A 14,993-nucleotide genomic window follows, 5' to 3' on the forward strand; every position below is an offset into this window, starting at 1 on the left:
CACACACACACACACACACACACACACACACACACACACACACACACACACACACACACACACACACACACACACACACAACCCAAATACAATGTGGTCACATATATTATTGATATATAAGTTAAGTGGTAAAGCTCCTTGACCCGTGTGTGTGTGTCTCCAGGATGTTGCTGATAACCAGGTTGATACTGGCGACCTGATGGAGTGTCTGGTCCAGAATAAACACCAAAAGGAAATGAACGAAAAGTGTGCCGTGGGTGTCACCCACTTCCAATTGGTCAGTATCCCCTACCCCCTGGAAAGCTCCAACCCCCCATTCTTCCTTCTCTCCCCCACTCCTGCGGCCTCTGCCTCCTCTGTCACGTCCTTTCCCCCCGGCCCTTGAGTTCTCGCTCTGTCGTTTCATCTCTTCCCTCACCGTATCTCTTTAGATGTCCCCCGCCTCCCGCCATCGTCCCCTCCCTGTCCGTGTTCCTCCTCCGCCGTTCACTCCTCTCTCTGTCGGCTTCTCTGACCCACAGGTGCAGATGAAAGACTTTCACTTCTCCTACAAGTTCAAGATGGCCTGCAAAGAGGATGTCCTCAAGTTGTGCCCCAACATCAAGAAGAAGTGAGTGGTCCCCCCGGTCGAAGGGCACTTTGACCGCCCAGGTGGCACAACTCTGGGTCCCATCGGCAGCATTTCCCTCCAGGCACTTGGGTTGCCACCATCTCTTATCCGTTATCTTCCTCACACACTTGGCTCTGTTGGTCCACTTTTGCCTGAGTGTGCAAATCTGGCTCTCTACATAGTGCACTACTTGATAGCCATAGCGCCGTGGATATTAAGTCTACAATTGAGGCCAGGTTCTTTATGCAAATGAGCGGTCGCAGTGTAACATCGAAGGAGTGTGACACGACTCGTCGTGACATGTATTAGTCTGAGACTAACCAAAACATGTCACGCCGTTGGATTACTGATGGATCACCGTCCCTCAATTACTGTCTGAATTCCCTCTACACTTATTCCCTATATAGTGACACATGAAGGGTTGACTATAGCCAATCATGCACCAATGTTCCCACCGGTTGAATCCCTGAATTCACTGGGTTCTCTCTCTCTCTCTCTCTCTCTCTCTCTCTCTCTCTCTCTCTCTCTCTCTCTCTCTCTCTCTCTCTCTCTCTCTCTCTCTCTCTCTCTCTCTCTCTCTCTCTCTCTCTCTCTCTCTCTCTCTCTCTCTCTCTCTCTCTCTCTCTCTCTCTCTCTCTCTCTCTCTCTCTCTCTCTCTCTCTCTCTCTCTCTCTCTCTCTCCCGCCTCAAATTATTGCAGCTGTAAATATAAACCTGTGCACTAATCTAGTATTTCATTTATAGTTAATTAACTTAATGACATTTATTTAAATTGAACTAAATACACCACAAAAGCAGTCACACCAGCTTTGTATTCATGAATAATTTACTAAATTAAAAAGTGAATAAGGGAGCCAATCAATCACCAATGAGCCGATTCCAAAATGGCAGTTGTCTGTGTCCCCCCCCCCCCCCCCCCCCCCCCCCCCCCCCCCCCCCCCCCCCCCCCAGGGTGGACGTGGTCATCTGCCTGAGCACCACGGTGAAGAACGACACCCTGCAGGAGGCCAAAGAGCAGCGCGTCGCCCTCAAGTGTCGCAAGCAGCTCCGCGTGGAGGAGCTGGAGATGGTAAAGACCCCTTCCTGTCTCCAAAGCCTTGGGTTGAACGCAGCACCATCATGGGAAGTCACGGCGGCGTCAGACAGTCCCTCCAGAAAAATGCGCTGTTTTTTTGTGATTGTTGCGGCCAAAAATCCTTGATTATGTGGCACGTTTTCTTAAAAAATGCAATGAAATATGCGTCATATTTATGCGATTTTATGCAATGAAATTGCGGGAACTTGCAAAAATTGCGGGAACTTGCGAAAGAATGCGTGAACTTGCGAAAATGCAGCTTTTCGATGACGTTCACGTCGCGTAATTACACCACTTCATAACGTTCCAATGGCAACATTGGAAGTAAACGCAACATTTTTCAACTTTCTACTAAGAAATATGTGACTTTTTTGCAACAAAATTGCGGGGATTATGAAACGTTTGGCTAGACTCGGATCACTGAACAAGTCTGTTCGGTTTGTTCAGCTGTGTTGGAAGCTTTCGGGCCCGCACGATCAGTTTTTGGTCACATACAACATGCAAAGTCTGAGAGTGTTGGCGTCTGAGAAATAGAGCCTCTGATTTGTTGTGTGCTGCTAGCACACAACCAGTGAATCAGAGCAGTGTATGGGAGGGGAGAACTAGCGGCCAAGAGTAGCGCCTGTATTTCGCGCAAGGGCTGAACGTACACGCTACTGTTGGCACTAGGCTTCATTGTATGTTTCATTGCAACTTGTATGACGAATGGGTCAGACGAGATGCAACGCAGTGGTAGGATAAAGGCTGTTGGTTTGAGTCTGGGCGGTGTCCGATATGTGCCCCTTTAGTTACATTGCAGTATTGTACAGTGCACCGTCTTTCGTGTTTTTACATGTGTACGTTTTTTCTCATGAAAGCGTGTTGCATCCGTGTACCTCGTCTGTGCAATGCATTTCCAGTATATACAAAGGCTTATTCATTAACTATTTGTAAAGTAAAGAAGGTTATATAATTAGTCTTTTGGCCTGGTGGATTTATTAAGAAGCCGCCCAAAATGGTAAAGGACTAAACTTGGCAAGCTAATCGTGCCCTCTGCTTCTTTAACCTCCTCCCTGGCTTATTTCCTCTCCTCAGTCTGAAGACATTCGTCTGGAGCCTGAGTTGTACGACTCCTGTAAGAATGACATCAGCCATCTCTGCTCCAATGTGGCCTTCGGGAACGCCCAGGTACCAACACCACCAACACCACCAACACCACCAACACCACCAACACCACCAACACCACCAACACCACCACCACCACCACCAACACTACAACCAACAACAACAACACCACCAACACTACCACCAACACCACCAACACCACCACCACCAACACCACCACCACCACCACCAACACTACAACCAACAACAACACCACCAACACTACAACCAACACCAACACCACCAGCAGCAGCAGTAGCCGCTCAGAGCCTTCGTTATACCAAGCATACAGGCCTACAACATATGAAGTCAATATGAGATAAATGCATAAATACATAAATAAATAGATATGCTATGACATAATACTGAAACAAATATCTTCAGCACTCCCTGTGCGATAACTACGCCCTATTCATTTGAATATAAAGGTGGAAATGAGAAGAGCTTGGAAATAAGTGTAGAACAATTAAATAAAAGTAACCCGGAGAAAAACTGTTCAATAAAGTGACTGTAATTTATGAAATATCAGCTCCTGTAGTCTGTCAAGTTTAAAGAAATGGCTGAATTGCAGAGTAAGGCACATTGTTGCTTCTTTCCAATGCTGGTGGAACAGTCTACAATCAATCCCCCTAGACAGAGTGGATATCAGACATAGGAAATAGAAATGAAAAAAAAGTGACACCTGGGACATGTCCTCGTTCCAACCGGTTTAATCCCTGGTCTCTCTCTCTCTCTCTCTCTCTCTCTCTCAGCTGTAAATATAAACCTGTGCCCTAATCTTGTTTAAAAAAAATTGTTCATTTACTTAATGACATTTATTTAAATTGACCTAAATAGTACACAAAAGGAGTCTCTGTCAACTGAATCATCCATAATGACATTTGAAGGTCACACCAGCTCTCCATTCATGTCTGACATACATACTTTGTGTGTCATTGTATTCTTGTAGTATTGATGGAGCCTGTTCCTCTCTCACTCTCGCTCCCTCAGATGATTGAGTGTCTGAAGGAGAACAAGAAGCAGCTGACGTCTCGGTGCCACCAGCGTGTCTTCCGGCTACAGGAGGTGGAGATGAGCGACCCCGAGCTCGACTACCAGCTCATGAGGGTGTGCAAGCAGATGATCAAGGTAAGGGCGGAGGTGGTGGGGGGGGGGGGCGCGCTCCGGCAGGGAGGGATTATCGATGACCCCCTTGTAGGAATAACTTAACATGATGGCTTTGATCGAGGAATACCGCAGTAGCGGTGAAGGAGGGGAAAGCTGGAGATGAAAGGGGAATGGGACTTGATGACACTGTGGGGTGGTTTTTAACCTGGCTGCTGCGTGCACCTCGGACTGTTTTTCCGGATGCTTGCTTTAATATTGAGACATTTGATCGCCGTGTGAACCCCGCCCCTCTCCCCCTCCCCCACTCTTCCCAGTAGAAGCCCAGTCAACATCAAACTCCATGTTGGACTCATTATAAACACACGTCACTGTTGCTCACGATGGATATTGCCCTTTTAATTAATGTGTTGCCCTTCGTTTTTCATTTATTTATTTACAACATTTTTTATGTGTTCTTATTTGGAATTTATTTCTATATTTAGAGAAATCCTCTCTCCCTGTCTCACTTTCTGTGACTCTATATCTCTGTTTCCCTTCATGTCTCTGTGCAGAGGTTCTGTACGGAGGCGGATGCCAGGAATGTTCTCCAGTGTCTGAAGCAGAACAAGAACAGCGAGCTGATGGACCCCAAGTGTAAACAGATGATCACCAAGAGACAGATCACCCAGAACACAGGTACATAGAGAACACAGCCACCACCTAGAGACAGAACACACAGAACACAGGTACATAGAGAACACAGCCACCACCTACAGACAGAACACACAGAACACAACCATCACCTAGAGACAGAACACACAGAACACAGCCATCACCTAGAGACAGAACACACAGAACACAAGCACCACCTAGAGACAGAACACGGGTACATAGAGAACACAGCCACCACCTAGAGACAGAACACACAGAACACAGGTACATAGAGAACACAGCCACCACCTAGAGACAGATCACCTAGAACACAACCATCACCTAGAGACAGAACACACAGAACACAAGCACCACCTAGAGACAGAACACGGGTACATAGAGAACACAGCCACCACCTAGAGACAGAACACACAGAACACACCCACCACCTAGAGACAGAACACACAGAACACACCCACCACCTAGAGACAGAACACACAGAACACACCCACCACCTAGAGACAGAACACACAGAACACACCCACCACCTAGAGACAGAACACACAGAACACACCCACCACCTAGAGACAGAACACACAGAACACACCCACCACCTAGAGACAGAACACACAGAACACAGCCATCACCTAGAGACAGAACACACAGAACACAGCCATCATCTAGAGACAGAACACACAGAACACAGCCATCACCTAGAGACAGAACACACAGAACACAGGTACATAGGGAACACAGCCACCACCTACAGACAGAACACACAGAACACACCCATCACCTAGAGGCAGAACACAGCCACCACCTAGAGGCAGAACACACAGAACACAGGTACATAGGGAACACAGCCACCACCTACAGACAGAACACACAGAACACACCCATCACCTAGAGGCAGAACACAGCCACCACCTAGAGGCAGAACACACAGAACACAGGTACATAGAGAACACAGATACCACCTAGAGACAGAACACACAGAACACACCCACCACCTAGAGACAGATCACCTAGAACACAACCATCACCTAGAGACCGATCAAACAGAACACAGTTTTGGTGGTACCGGTGGTATAATCACAACATTACACAGGGGTGTGCTTTTGCCTCATTATTGGCACAATGTAGTTAGCAAGCAGGCCTAGCAAAAATGTGTCCTCTTGTGTTATTAAATCACGGTGGAGTGTTCCTATGTTATTTGAGGGTGAAGATATCTTTGGTAATGGTTTTTGAATTGCAAAAACATACAACTTTTTAGCTTTTTTTTCTAAAACCTTTTTATTAATTATTTCTTGTTATTTTTCACCAACCAGGCATTTGTTGCCTGACATTACCATCAGGCGTATTGAAGGAAAGCAATTCTATTTTTGAAAAATATGTAAGCCTGACTGACCTTTACGACGCAAATATAAACAATAGGTAGTTCATGCTCAGTTCAGTTTCGTGAGTGTGGTTGGCCTACTTTGAAAGCAGAGACCACTGACCTAGACCTTAACACACTCATACCACTAAAAATAAAACCTTGAGCGAAAATCGCACGTGTCCAAGAAGAGCATCCAAACAGAGAGTGATCACAGAGGAAATTACCTAGAAAATTGCTCTGGATTAGAGAGAATTCCTCTGAAATCCAAGCCTGCTGCTCCCCCCTCCCCGCAGACTACCGGCTGAACCCGGTCCTGCGGAAGGCGTGCCGCGCCGACATCCCTAAGTTCTGCCAGCCGGTGCTGAACAAGGCCAGCGACGACACGGAGCTGGAGGGACGGGTCATCAGCTGCCTCAAGCTGAAGTACGCCGACCAGGTTGGTCCAATCCCTACTGCATATTTCATTTAAAGTGAGAACCAGGCCTCACTCTCTTTCCGGTGAAGTCCAAGGTTAGTGGTAGTGGTTGGGGGGGGGGGGGGGGGGGGGGAGGATAACCGAACGGTATGTGCAGCTTGGGATTGCTCTGCAAACTCATGCTAATAATGGTATGCCCCGTTAGTAGCTAGTGTTTTTACTGTGTATCCGTTTGTAGTATAGAGCCTTCATATTGGGTAAGATTTAGGTGTGTGTTTCTGCTTTGCTTTGCTAATGCTACACATCTCTCTCGTGTGTGTGTGTGTGTGTGTGTGTGTGTGTGTGTGTGTGTGTGTGTGTGTGTGTGTGTGTGTGTGTGTGTGTGTGTGTGTGTGTGTGTGTGTGTGTGTGTGTGTGTGTGTGTGTGTGTGTGTGTCCAGAGGCTGTCTCCTGACTGTGAGGACCAGATCAGAGTGATTCTCCAGGAGTCTGCCCTGGACTACAGACTGGACCCACAGCTGCAGATGCATTGCACAGACGAGGTACAAGGACGCAACACGCTTTCATGAGGAAAAAACATACACATGTTAAAACACAGATGGTGCACTGTACAAAATTATAAATAATTACACTACCACAGACTACGATAATACACACATTAACACAAAATACCCATATTAGTGTACTGTGCCTTAATATACAGAAAATAGGAGGCCCCGATAATATATAGTTATTTGACCGGTACTGGCCTTATATGTATTAGAAGTGCTTATCTCCTTATCATATATATTTTGTAAAGTGAATTTTCAATTCAAAGCTGACTTTTGAATGTGTGGCAGATCCATAGGATATGAAGGTATTATTGTAGCAAAAGTCTTTAGCACCTGTAACTGCAGAATTTGAATGCGTACACTAAAGTCACAGTAAATTTGAAGTCGTATATATTTATTTTGCATGTGTACTCTAAAGTCACAAATGTGTAACAGTAGATATATATATCCTGGGTTTTTCTGTCACTTTTTGGTGCTGTTGCTCCTTTAGGTTCTACCAACATTTAAAACAATATGTTCTAAGTTTTTAATAATATTTTTTTTATTTTCACTGTAAGAGGGATAGCCCTGTTAGCCCATTTATACCAGCCGTCCCTGACTGGGACCCATCGCGTGCCAGCCATGGAGCTATAAAGATCGCAGCATTCTCAGCGCGGGTACGTTTCTTTCTGGAGAAGTGAAGAGGGCGTCCTACTGAACGGAGGTGGGTATCCTACATTATGTAAAATGAAATGACTTAGTTCAAGTGAATTCTCCCCAAAGTATTGCATTAACATTTCTGAATTTATGTTATGGCGACCATTAAAATACATTCAAGGACATTTGCGGCATGTTAATGAAATACTTTGGGGGGAATTCACTTGAACTAAGTCATTTCATTTAACATAATGTAGGATACCCATCTCCGTTCAGTAGGACGCCCTCTTCACTTCTCCAGAAAGAAACGTATCCCGCGCTGGGTATGCTGCGATCTTTATAGCTCCATGGCTGGCACGCAGTGGGTCCCAGTGTAATTTGAGAAATGCATCCCTGCCGGCGACTTTCATTGGATTAGGAAATTATGGGCGGGACTATTTTGTCCCGCTCACGGACGCTCTGTCATCTACGGATACGAATACTTTTGCTACACATTTACCACCTAGGGGTGTTGCAAAACAACCTGCAAAAAACCCCACAGCTGAGACTTGCAGGAGCAGATTCGAGCAGTTGTAAAATGGTTTTGTGCTCGCTCATTAAAATGCTGAATTAACATAGCGTTCACAGATGTGCAACTTCTGATGCATTTGTTCAAATTTGGGTTTACGAATGCACACCTTTTGGGCATGTTCTCAGATTATGAAACACGGGTGTGCGAATGTGTTTTGCACCAACTGCGCTGCAATAATTGTAGCAAAAGGATTTGTGCACCTGTAACACAGATTAGCGTACTCGTAGACCCTATTTTGTGTTTACAATGGTATAAAAAATATATTTATTTTTTTTACGACTACAAATGTACTGTTACACATTTGTGACTTTAGAGTACACATGCAAAATAAATATATACGACTTCAAATTGACTGTGACTTTAGTGTACGCATTCAAATTCTGCAGTTACAGGTGCTAAAGACTTTTGCTACAATAATACCTTCATAATAGGATCACTACCACTACATACCATGCCAGAGTTATTTCTCACCATTCATAGCGGTCACACGGTCTAATGGTAATGTGTATGCGGACATACACATTATGTTGGTGATTAAATCTTTTTGAAAAATCTGTTAAACCATTTTAACAGATGGTCCCTTTGCCTGCATATGGGTACTCTCGTGGATAATGTTAATTATGTTAAATCTGTGTGCTAGTGCCAACAGTTTTATTTGATTAAAATCTAAAGGTAGATTGAATTAAAGGAAAATGATATTTGAGGGGCTAGAGGAGCATGGGGTTGGTCATATGGTGGGTGGTGGGGATGAGTGTTTGACGGCGATGCTTAGTGATCATATTTGTCGATTTGTATTATGAAGCTGGTGATCTGTACATTATTGTGTGAAGACTTGATAATTCTTTGTTTAATGGCATACACTTCATTCCCGTATACATCGATTATTAATATTTAGATAAATATTACAGGATGAGTTACAGCTATACTTAAGATTGCAGTATGGGTTTCGGGTCGTGAACCAAAAAGTGGCATTGAGCGATCCCTAGTGAATCCACCTGCTCCATGTCTCTGCCATCCCCTCCTCCGTCTAGATCTCCAGGCTGTGTGCCGAGGAGGCGGCGGCCCAGGAGCAGACGGGGCAGGTGGAGGAATGTCTCAAGGTGAACCTGCTGAAGATCAGACAGGACGCCTGCAAGAAGGTACGTCACCACACGCACACACGCACACGCACACACACATACACACACACACACACACACACACACACACACACACACACATTTAATTCTTTATTTGAATCCACCAATCACATTACAAGAGACAAGATTCAAATATTTCAGAGATAAGATAAGTCATTGTTCAAGGGTACAAAAAACATCTCCTGCGCCACACTGCCAGGCTGCCTATCACTGCTGATACGGAGCAGAACTTTGCTAATTGTTTAGATTTTCTGCTGGAGAGCCCGGCCAGCCTTAACCCACTGAAAACACGGTTGTGGACATGCCCCAAGCTTCCAAAAATAAACACTATTAGCTTGCATTGGTAGCCTAGGTCCCTTAGAATTTCCAGAATGGGCTGGTATTTAAGGATTTTATCGTTGAAAGCCATTTCCATGTACAGATCAAATACACAGCCTATCTCAAGTAAGAGCACTTCCCTTCTGTCTCTGTTTAAAAACACAACATCAGGGGTATTTGGGATGTTACAAAACAAATCAATAGAGCTGTTAAACCATTCCGGCATGATGCGTGAATGTTTGTACATGGTCACATTTTCTAGAGATACTTCCTTAACATTACTGGAAATTAGATCGACAAGTCGGTCATGGCGTGCAATATACAGTCCTTTGTACATAGTACAGCCATTCACAACATGGGCAACTGATTCAAGTTGATGGCCAGAGTGCATTATACAGTGTGGATGGTGGTGTGCAGGATACCATAATGCCAGATTGTATTTGGTAGGTAGCACCTGCAGCCTAGCTTTGGCACTGAAACAGAGGATGTCCTCCCCAACAGCAGCATTTTTGTACATGGAGTGGGAAGCAGAGTGGTCGGCAAAGTCTAGGCATGCTAGCTTTCCCTGCATTCTAAGTCCAGTCCAGTGTTGTTTGGTCTCTGTTTGTTTTATGTTGAGAAGGAATCTCCTTGCTGTAGTGTTCTGTAGTATGTGTTGTGCCTCGTTGTGATATACAGTTGCCTCTGCGGTTACAGAAGGGTCGGTGACAACTGCATCAGATGCCTGTGGTGCTGTGTGTGAGTTGTGTTGTGTCCATTCCAGTTTGACTGACATTCTGTTGCACAGATCATATAGGTCCGGCCAGTCCGACCGAACTCCAAAGCCTGCAGCTTGTGTGTCCAGTTTCCCGCTGCTTTTCCTCCCAAAGCCTAAGAAGCTGTCCTGGCCTGCTTTGGCCAGAGGGACCTTCCTCTTCCTGAGGTCCAGCATGAGGGAAGCTCTGGCAAGCTCTCTGACAGTAGCGTCATCATTGTTGAGCATGCTGAGGAGGTGTGTCAGCCTGGTAGCAGTGTATATCCATTCCACGTTTGGGACACCCAGGCCCCCCTCTTTACGTGAGAGGAAGATGAGGTCCCGGGTAGAGTGTGAGTTCAGCCCTAGCCATTTTCGGACAGCCTGGACTGTTTTATTGTTCATGTCTTGTAAGACATTTTGCAGGATGTGAACGTTTGCAAAGAGGTGTTGAACCTTTGCAAGGGCCACCTCTCTGATAGCGTCCAGTTTCATGACTACAGGGAGTGGGGAGGAATCAATTAGATCGATTCTGTTCTTATAGGCACTACATAGCTCCTGTGCCTGCTCCCCCCACTCACCCGCAATGTTGATGTTATGGCCAAGATAGGTGTATGACTCGTGGCGTGAGTAGACCCTGATAGGCTGCCCCATTATTGTGAAGGAGGGCGGTTTGTCAGATTTGGCTTTATACCAGCGGTTGCCACCACTGCGTCGCTCATAAAGAGCTGCACACTTGGTGTGCTTCACCTCCAGCTTTGACCAGTGAAGAAATTCATCTGTTCTGGCCAGCATGTTATGTATGACACTCTCGTCTCTGGAGGACACCTCGACATCATCAGCGTAACCCTGAACAGGGTTTGGGGATCTGATATCAGGTGGTGCACACTGAACGAGCCACTTGAGCCACTGGTTAATGGCAAGGATGAAGTTCACCGCACTCCAAGGGCAGCCTGTTTTAATTCCAACCTGGAGCGGAATGGGCTCTGTGAGTTGGTGTCCACAGATTACCTGCAGAAAAGATCACACACACACACACACACACACACACACACACACACACACACACACACACACACACACACACACACACACACACACACACACACACACACACACACACACACACACACACACACACACACACACACACACACACACACACACACACCGGAATCTATTCTCTGGAGAGTCATCTAAATTCTTTGGGTGTAGGAGAGTTGAGATTGTAATGACGATAAGGACATGTCCTGCACATAGATCAAAAAAATAAGTCCTATTCCTTTGCAGGGATCTTTTTATTTAATGATTGCACATTATTGCCCCAAAGATTGCATGCAGCTGCAGAGCTCCTTCCCCCTAGTGGTCCAATTTAAAATATGTTGTTCGCATTGGTCTCCTTAGATCCAAAATTATCGGTAAATAATGATAAAAAAATTATATACATAAATGCATATCAATTCAATAAATGTGTGTGTGTGTGTGTGTGTGTTTGCTTGCTTTCTGTCTCCGTTCCCAGGAGGTGCTGAACATCCTGAAGGAGAGCAAGGCGGACATCTTCGTGGACCCGGTGCTGCACACGGCGTGCGCCCTGGACCTCAAGCACCACTGTGCGGCCATCCCCCCGGGCCGCGGACGACGTCAGTGACCACACACACACACACACACTGACACGTAGCACAGTGACCCCCCCCCCCCGGTACCAAACCACAGATGTTTGCCTTATGAACTCCATACAATGCATTCAGCATCATTGTCAAAATATTGTAGTCGTCGTTAATATTGAAGTGGTCGTTGTTAATATTCAGGTTTAAAGGTGACATATGACACCACCAGAAGTGAGCCGTTTTGCAAATCGACCTCTTCTGACATCACAAGTGGGTGCATCTATCGGTCGTACCTCTAGGTGAACACGCCCACTTGTGATGTCAGAAGAGGCCGATTTTCTAAACGGCTTGTAATGGCTGATCAAACTCACAGCTGGTGGTATAACATGTCACCTTTTAAAGTGGAGAAGTCACTTTAAATCCCACGATGAACTTCTATAATATCACAGTACGGTCCTCATCAGAATCGCTGATGAGGACCGTACTGTGCTCTCTGATTCAGTATCGGGGCCCTTCTGGCCATTATGAAAAAATATTCGGGCTGCTTGTTATAACAACACTGTGTAAGACCAGTTGAAAACCTCAAGGGTTTAGAGGGCAGAATCCCTGGGCCGTTTAGTTTCGCTATGGGCTAGGTGCTCTTCTTGAGAACTGAAAGCTGCTATCAAAAGTTGGGAGGATGGTTGGGGCGGGTGTTGGTTGCCGTTTGTTTTTTAATCATCTCAGCTTGGATTCTCTCCATCTCTTGTCCATCGTTCTCGCCCCGCCGCCCTCCTCTCGGTCTTCCACTTGTTTGATATTTTTCGCTTTTTGCCCTGCCTTGTTCTCATTCACTATATCTCGATATATCTCGAGCCGCCACCGTATCACCCTCGTCTTTCCCATCTGTGTCTCTGACATTTTTCTCTCCCTCTGTCTCGGTCTCTCTCTCCCCCTGTCTCGGTCTCTCTCCCGCTGTCTCGATCTCTCTCTCCTGCTGTCTCGATCTCTCTCTCTCTCTGTCTCTGTCTCTGTCTCTCTCTCTCTCTCTCTCTCTCTCACTCTCTCTCTTCCCCCCCCCCTCTCCCTTTCTCTCTCTCTCTCTCTCTCTCTCTCTCTCTCTCTGTCTCTGTCTCTGTCTCTCTCTCTCCAAATGTCTCTGTCTCTCCCGCTGTTTCGGTCTCTCCTTCCCTCTGTCTCGGTCCCTCTCTCTCTGTCTCTTTGGTTTCCTCTCATCTGTGCTCTCTCTGTCCCTCTGTTCAGAGATGAGTTGTCTAATGGAGGCGCTGCAGGACAAGAGGGTTCGATTGCAGCCCGAGTGCAAGAAGAGGCTGCAGGACCGCATCGACATGTGGAGCTATGCTGCAAAGGTAACGAATGATAACAATCCCATAACAAACATTGCAGTGTCATGGGCGGATCTCGACTTTATTTTTATCAGTGGTATTATTTTATTTGTTTGTACTTTATGGCAAAGTCCTCTACGGCGAAATACAACTTTTGTCTGCTGGTTATTGTGGTTATTGTGGCCGATCTCACTCTGTGTTACGACCCTCCAGTCTAGTGGATAGAGGGGCTAAAATAAAGCAAACTCAAACACTAAAAGAGACTTGGTTTCACATGTTAACAAAAGGATTTATTGAAAAATGTACATCAATTCCAAAATAAGTTATACGTCAGGGTGAGCCTGGGCCAATATAACAAACACAAAGGACATACCTTAAACAAAAATAGTCCTTCTAAATAAAACAAAAATACAAAGGGTGAGCTTATACTCCTAACTTTGTCAAAAAACAGGAGAAAATGGACAGCAGCTAGGAAATGTGTTTGATTGACCACAGTGGCAACAAACGGCACTAAACAAAGCTAATGGTGCTTTTTTTTTTCCATGTATCTTGATTAATGAGAAGCCATTATGTGCCCTATGTCTGTCTGTCTGTCCCCCAGGTGGCGCCAGCAGAGGGTTTCTCTGACCTGGCCATGCAGGTGATGACGTCACCCTCAAAGAACTACATCCTGTTCATGATCGCGGTTGGCGTGTGCGTTCTCTTCCTGGTAGGTCTGCTCTGTGGCCGCATCACCAAGCGTGTCACGCGAGAACTCAAGGACAGGTAGACGGGGCGTTGGAGCGTCGCTTCCACTCTCCCAGAACCGCCTCTTATTTCCCCCCCCTCTATGCCACTGACCCCGCCTCCCGCGCCCACCTGTAAGACCAGCCCCGCCCACCTCTTCTTCGTCTCCTCCAATCACATTGCCCCATCTTCTCTCCAGGGTCCTTTTTGACTAGCCAATCAGCACAGTGCCAACGCCCTCAACTGGAGCTCATTCTGGGTACATGGGATCTCTTTGTGTTTCCTGCTCCTCTGCTCTGGGTTCTCTGGCACTCTCGCTCTCTCGATCATCGTCCCGTCACGTCCCTTCCCCCTCGCTCCTCTCTTGTTTTAACTGCTCAAAGCTTAAGAGGACTAGAAACTGCTGTCTGCTGCTCAACACAGTTAGGTGGGAGTCCTCACTACAATCTACCCGCACCTTTTTTGTTTCTGCATTTCCGGGGTTAATGGTAGGTTTTCCTGAGCCAACGGGCCAATGGAATGGTTTTCTTCTTTTCCCAGTGACTGAGGGCTCGCATATTCCTTCGCGGCAGTTTCAAACCCTATGAAGAATGCCTTTGGGCCAGTTGTGAGACAGTTTGCTTGCTTTTAGGATTCTGCCCGTTCCTATACTTTATACGAATTCTACGGAGCACCCAGTCTCGCCCTCTAGCGGCGTCTAGAACCGTCTTTAAGATAAGATCAGAATGATAGAAGCGGTATGTGATATCCGTCCCGCTGCCAGCTGAAGTCGGCAGAACCAGAATGTGCTGTAAAAGTCCATGTTGAATCATTGCACTTTTATTTTATTTTATTTTTACTCAAAACCTTATTTATTATTTGTGCCCGATTTTTTTTTTAGTTGTTGGTGATCAAGAAAAACTTTTTTAAGTACGGGAATTTTCCCTCATGGCTGAACGTCATATGAACTGAAATGTTTGGTTTTTGTGGTGAAAGGGGAATATTTGTGTTCGGGTTACAAGGCATATCAGCTGGAAATGCAAATCTGAT

The 14,993-nt window shown here is 46.0% G+C and overlaps 1 protein-coding gene across 3 annotated transcripts in view; it reads left to right on the top strand.

Annotated features, from left to right (window-relative positions):
• LOC130404045 (Golgi apparatus protein 1-like) overlaps positions 1-14,993 on the top strand; it is a 31,488-nt gene that overhangs the window by 13,843 nt on the left and 2,652 nt on the right. For 2 of the 3 annotated variants that reach the window (XM_056608636.1, XM_056608635.1), the window contains 12 exons: positions 164-277; positions 522-610; positions 1,562-1,679; positions 2,760-2,852; positions 3,819-3,956; positions 4,487-4,610; positions 6,237-6,379; positions 6,799-6,900; positions 9,148-9,255; positions 11,826-11,946; positions 13,156-13,262; positions 13,840-13,947. In XM_056608636.1, coding sequence (XP_056464611.1) covers positions 164-277; positions 522-610; positions 1,562-1,679; positions 2,760-2,852; positions 3,819-3,956; positions 4,487-4,610; positions 6,237-6,379; positions 6,799-6,900; positions 9,148-9,255; positions 11,826-11,946; positions 13,156-13,262; positions 13,840-13,947 — 1,365 coding nt within the window. Of the gene's footprint in view, positions 1-163; positions 278-521; positions 611-1,561; positions 1,680-2,759; positions 2,853-3,818; positions 3,957-4,486; positions 4,611-6,236; positions 6,380-6,798; positions 6,901-9,147; positions 9,256-11,825; positions 11,947-13,155; positions 13,263-13,839; positions 14,240-14,993 lie in introns of those variants that run through there. The other variant, XM_056608637.1, reaches the window with a different exon arrangement.

Source organism: Gadus chalcogrammus, chromosome 14, assembly GCF_026213295.1.
Source record: "Gadus chalcogrammus isolate NIFS_2021 chromosome 14, NIFS_Gcha_1.0, whole genome shotgun sequence".
NCBI classification, from domain to species: domain Eukaryota; kingdom Metazoa; phylum Chordata; class Actinopteri; order Gadiformes; family Gadidae; genus Gadus; species Gadus chalcogrammus.